This window comes from Larimichthys crocea, chromosome XXII, assembly GCF_000972845.2.
Source record: "Larimichthys crocea isolate SSNF chromosome XXII, L_crocea_2.0, whole genome shotgun sequence".
In the NCBI taxonomy this organism is placed as follows: Eukaryota; Metazoa; Chordata; class Actinopteri; family Sciaenidae; genus Larimichthys; species Larimichthys crocea.
Window position 1 is genome coordinate 12703919 of NC_040032.1, and position 5641 is coordinate 12709559.

Here is a 5641-nt window from a genome sequence, read left to right on the forward strand (position 1 = left end):
CCTCACCAAACTTCTTTGTGGAGGTTCTGGGGACAACTAGGAGTCCAGATGCCGATGATCTGAGGGACCTGCTTGGTACATACTTCTGTTGCATGTCACAAAGATAAGGTCGGTGCCATTTAAAAACCAATAAGGGAATCTTAAAATCAATTCTAAGACTAACGGGTAACCAGTGCAGCTGCTTGTTCTCTCCAATTCCCCCAGTATGTGAGTCAGTTCTGGTATAAAAGTTTCACTATGTTTATCACTTTATTCACTTTACATTACAATACTCTTTTTATATATCATGCCACTTTTTATCCTCAGTCTGTTTTGAAGGTTGATTGTTTTTCGTGTTTATTGTAGCTTATAGATATTTCTTCTTCTTCTTTTTTGCCTTTTCTACTTTTTTCTAATTCTGTAGTGTATGCTACACTTTCCTCTGCTGCTGTAACAAGTAAATCTCCCCGTGGTAAAGATGAATAAAGTTTATCTAACCAGTTAAATGTGGTAAATAGTTAGGGGTAAGTCAAGTTTTAAGGCTTTATCACATGAGTGGCAGATAGTTACAGTGTAAACTTGAGCTTTCTGGGTTTCTGATGAAGTTACATCACTTGGATGCAACAAACAACAAACACATGCCTGAGCCGTGAGTCATAATTATTCACTGTACAACAGTGAATAATTATGACTCACTCTACTTGACGGGCTTCACCTTCGACCAATGGGCGCGCTCCTTTGCTCTGCTTGTAGCCAATGAGAACGCTCGTAGGGCGGGGCTAACAAGCTGCTCCTCAAGGGCTCTTGTGTTGAGCTTCGCCATTCATCTTTCTGCCACATGCTGGAGCGCGCCACAAGAAGTAAGTCAAGCCTCGTGTCTTATTATATCACACAAGAGTGTGTTAATGATCGGGAATCGATATGTTTGAATTCAGTACGAGTGTTTCTCGCTTTTACCGCAGTGTGTGAGCGACGCGAGGCGGTTAAACCGCTAACTTAGCGCGTTAGCTTCGCGGCTAACAGCCTGTTTTTTTGTTGTTTATCCTCGAAGGGAAATTACTTTTACTTCACATGAGCTCTGAAGTAACTACGTTACTTTGTTTGTCGAGTAACGTCGTCGTTTTTGTGCCGTTTTCACGCGTTAACTGTGGCCGCCTGTGTTTATTTACGGAGGGTGGTGGAGCGTGGATAACCGGAACCTGTGCGTCACAGCCCGCCTTTCTTTCTCCGTGTCAGACCGTTAACCGACCACAACAACACAAACAAAGAGTTAGTACCCATACGTTACTTTAAACGGAGAGAAATGGGCTGAAGTCAGGTGTTTGGGTAACAAATAAAGTTTGTGACATTTACAGATTGTTTTTGTAAACTAAGCAAGCTACAAAAGACTTTTTTAAAATGTCTATTTATGTAATAGTAACAGGAAAATGCAAAAAACACATCTTAAATATACATTCCAGTGATTGCATAGTTCATTTTCCAGTTTAACATGCTTTTAATTGATTAAATTTGATTAAATATTTAATTTTACTTTTACTTTTAGGTTGAGTAGGTACACCTAATCCAACCCACTTTATTTATATAGCACGATTTTTAGTAAACACTTTACAGATTGTTTTTGTAAACTAAGCAAGCTACAAAAGACCTTTTTTTAAAATGTCTATTTCTAATAATTACATCATTTAATGTTGACATATCTTAAATATACATTCCAGTGATTGCATAGTTTATTTCCCAGTGTTTTGATGGTTTAACACGCTTTTAATTTTACTTTTACTTTTAGGAAAATGCAAAAAAACACATCTTAAATATACATTCCAGTTCATTTCCCAGTGTTTTGATGGTTTAACATGCTTTTAATTTGATTAAATATCTAATTTTACTTTTACTTTTAGGTTGCGTACCACCAGTGGTAATCCAATCCACTTTATTTATATAGCACGGTTTTTAGTAAACACAAGGTTTTCAAAGTGCTGCACAACAAAATAAAACACAAAAAATTACACAATAGAAACATGAAGTAGATAATAGAACGATAAAAGAAACAATAAAATAAATAAAAAGCACTACCCACACAAGATAAAATAAATAAGTAAATATGCATGTATACACATAAAATACTACCTACCACAGTTTGAGACCCAGTAATATATATGATATACTGCTTGTTCTCACACACACATACAGTACTTGTAAAAGTTTGGATGCACCTCCTCATTGAATTGAAGTCACTGAAGACATCAGAACCATAAAATAACAGAATTATGTGTTAAAAAAGCAAAATGTGCTTTGTTGATTTATTTATTCAAAAAATTCAGGCTACACTTGAGCAGGAAGGCGACCACACTATTCTACAGGGACCATCACATCTGGTTTAAGCTTAATGTGACGATAATTTTAGGGGGGTTTGACTGTAGAGGGAAGGAGAAGTAGTGTTCAAGTGTTCAGCGAATATGGGAACGCTTTCAAGACTAGAAAATCACGGCAGGTGACGACCTCGTGAAGCTGACGGAGAGAACGCCAGGAGTGTGCGAAGCTGTCATCCAAGCAAAAAGCTGGCTGAAATATGAAACCACATAATTTCATATGATATTTCATAGTTTTCAGGTCTTCAGTGTTAATCTACAATGTAGAAATAAAGACAAAACACTGACTGAGATGTGTCCAAACTTTGGACTAGTACTGTGTGTGTATATATGTGACATTTACAGGTTGTTTTTTTTGCAAACTAAGCAAGCTACAAAAGACCTTTTAAGTGCAGTTCGACCTTGAGTCATGACATTTTAGAGTGAATGACAGCTCTGCTTCAATTCACATGTAACTGAATCTGTTGGGAAACTCCCTCTAATCTCACAAAGCAGTTTGAAGTGTAAAAACACACAGGATTGAATAGGCTGTGATAGGAAAATTCCAGTCTCCAAGACCCTGTTTAACTACAGAAAATGTACGCAGGGTGTCTATTTCTAATAATAAGATAATGTTGATTAAATGAATGAAACCAGAGCTAATTTGGTGGAAGACTGATCCAAACTTGCATGAATGTGACCACGTCACAGGCTGCTATGGAAATATATCATTGATTACAGGAAAATGCAAGAACATATCTTAAATATATAAGCAAACTACAAAAAGTGCAGTTCAACCTTGAGACATGACATTTTAGAGTGAATGACAGCTCTGCTTCAATTCATGTAGAGGCTGGTGTAACTGAATCCGTTAGGAAACTCCCTCTAATCTCACAAAGCAGTTAGAACTGAAGTCTTAACCCTTAAAATGCTCCGTTTTAAATGTTATAAACACGCCTTGCTGTGGTTTTAATACGCTCGCTCGTCTGACTAAAGTTCATTTGTTCCACAGAAGGCTGTCGACACGTAATGAAACTCCTGTGAAATATGAGGAGAGAAATCGCAGCTGTGGTGTTCTTCCTGAAGAGGCTCGTGAAAAGGGGGGACAAGTTGGAGTCGCACAAGATCGAGCTGTTTGTCGAGAGGCTGGCCGTCGCCCTGCAGGAGAAGTTCAAGGGCCACTGGTACCCTGAAAACCCCAGCAAAGGACAGGCGTACAGGTGCCGCTCTACGCCTTTTTACTAATCCATTAAGTGGGACTGTCGACGCTCCATAACATTATATTCAACATGTTTTTTGTGTGTTGTGTGCTCTGCAGGTGCATCAGAGTAAACCGGTTGCACAGGCAGGATCCAGAGCTCCTTCGGGCCTGCTCGGAGAGTGGCGTTCAGTACAGTGACCTGGACCTGCCCCGTGAACTCACACTGTGGGTGGACCCCGGGGAGGTCTGTTGCAGGTGAGACTTTGTTTAAACGAATATCTGGGGACATATGAAGGGATACTTTTTCTTTTTTTGACACCCAGTTTTAAATATCCATCTCATATCCTACTTTAAGTAGCAATAAAACATAAACGCTGCGATCTGACAGATGCATAACTGTGATGGTGAAATCTGAGGAAAGTGTGAGCCAGGGAGGGAAATAAATGTTTTAAAATGTGAACAGCTACTGACAGGCAAATGTTAAAATTCATCAGCCGCTCAGGTATAAATTATCTACCAGCCACTTTCATATTTCACCAGCATTTGACTGTCGCTAATCTTTCACCCACAGTGCAACATGGAGCAACTTGAGCTCTGCTGTAACATTAATTACAGCAAAGTTAGATGCTGCACAGAGCACTGTTGATGTGTTTTTTTGAAAGTTTATTGATATTGTGTAGCGAGTCACATGTCTAAGTGACTCCAAAGTCGAAGGGTTAGTGTAGGAAGGAAGAAAAGTAGTTGCTGGAACTAAAAGTTTGTATTGAAATTCAGCTTTTTTTAATGAATTTCTCATGAATAACTGCAACAAAATTCGTTGTAGTAGAGCAAAATTTAAACATTTATGCTTCTAACTGCCACATTTGGCTTCATATTTTTGTGCTTTACTGATTTAAAAAGTTCCAGTTCTGTACTTATTGGATCACTTTATCCAGAGTCATTGTGAGGATAAGAAAAATCAAACTTTTTTTCTACTTTGTCTGTTCATTTTTAAACCACATTTCCTGCTTGGCATGTTTATTTACCCACTAATCGATGTGTTTTCCTTCTGTTCCAGATATGGCGAGCAGAATCCTTGTTTTTCGGTGGCCAGTTTCTCCAACAATGACGAGGAGGACAAAGACGTCGCGAAGAAGGTGACCAGTGCTTTGGAGAGGGTGACGTCAGACTACCACTCGGGTTCTTCTTCTGATGAGGAGAGCATGCGCACTTCCCCCCTCACCGTCTCCAACAGCCGCTCTGCCGCCAGCCGCCAGGTATCGCGTGATATATTTTATAACAGAGTATCCCATAAACATATTACTGCGTGTTAACAAGGTTTCGGTGAACCGACGTAGTCATGCATAGTCATTTGTTTTTTCTAAGGGGATGAATCCAGCTGCTCCGACGTGGCATCCTAAGAAGATGATCCCAGGAAAAACTCACATTCTTCCACGACCTCACTACAGTTACAGGCCTCGCAGCAATCTGTTCCATCCCGGCTATAAAGGAGGGCCCGGATACTGGGACGTGAACCAGAAGCTGGCGTATGGTTACAGTTAGGAATCATGGTGCTTATTGTTCACACTGGACATTAAAGCTAAAGACAGGTTTAAGGGGACTGACCAATGTTTTTTTAAACATGAATTTTTATACATAGATTGTTTTTTGACAAAGTCTTTTTTGCACTTTAGACCATTTGTTAGAGTTTAAATAAATCACTTGTATTAAATTAGTTATTGAAATTGGAATACTACACATGTAGTCTTGAAGTACTGTATTTTTACTACGGGAGACGTTCATGTATGCCATCCACTGTCCTTTGTGAGAAAATGTTTTATTTATTCATCGTGTAGATTTGTCAGATGTATAGGCTTAAATTTATGGAGCTTAATTAAACACAATTTCCAAGCATCGTGGGGCTTTGTTTATTCTTTCAGTGTTTACTTAGTTGGTGTTTTTCTTTCTTTACCTTATTTACTAGATGACAAGCAAGTATAACTTCTATTAAAGCTGCGATTCCTGACTTTTTCCTTAAAGGGATCATTGAGTAAACTGATAACCTCTGATGGAGTGACTTCATATTACATTCAGTGCATAACAAAAACCTGAACATCACAACTGAAACTGTACAATT

At 38.8% G+C, this 5641-nt stretch overlaps 1 protein-coding gene across 1 annotated transcript; it reads left to right on the forward strand.

The window, feature by feature from the left end:
• The first annotated feature begins 707 nt into the window (after positions 1 to 707).
• Positions 708 to 5420, forward strand: btg3 (B-cell translocation gene 3). The gene is made up of 5 exons (XM_010746882.3): positions 708 to 839; positions 3337 to 3544; positions 3643 to 3780; positions 4583 to 4781; positions 4891 to 5420. Exons 2-5 carry the CDS (start codon positions 3372 to 3374, stop codon positions 5065 to 5067), a joined length of 687 nt encoding a protein of 228 aa, XP_010745184.1. The 5' UTR covers positions 708 to 839; positions 3337 to 3371; the 3' UTR covers positions 5068 to 5420.
• Positions 5421 to 5641: the final 221 nt, after the last annotated feature.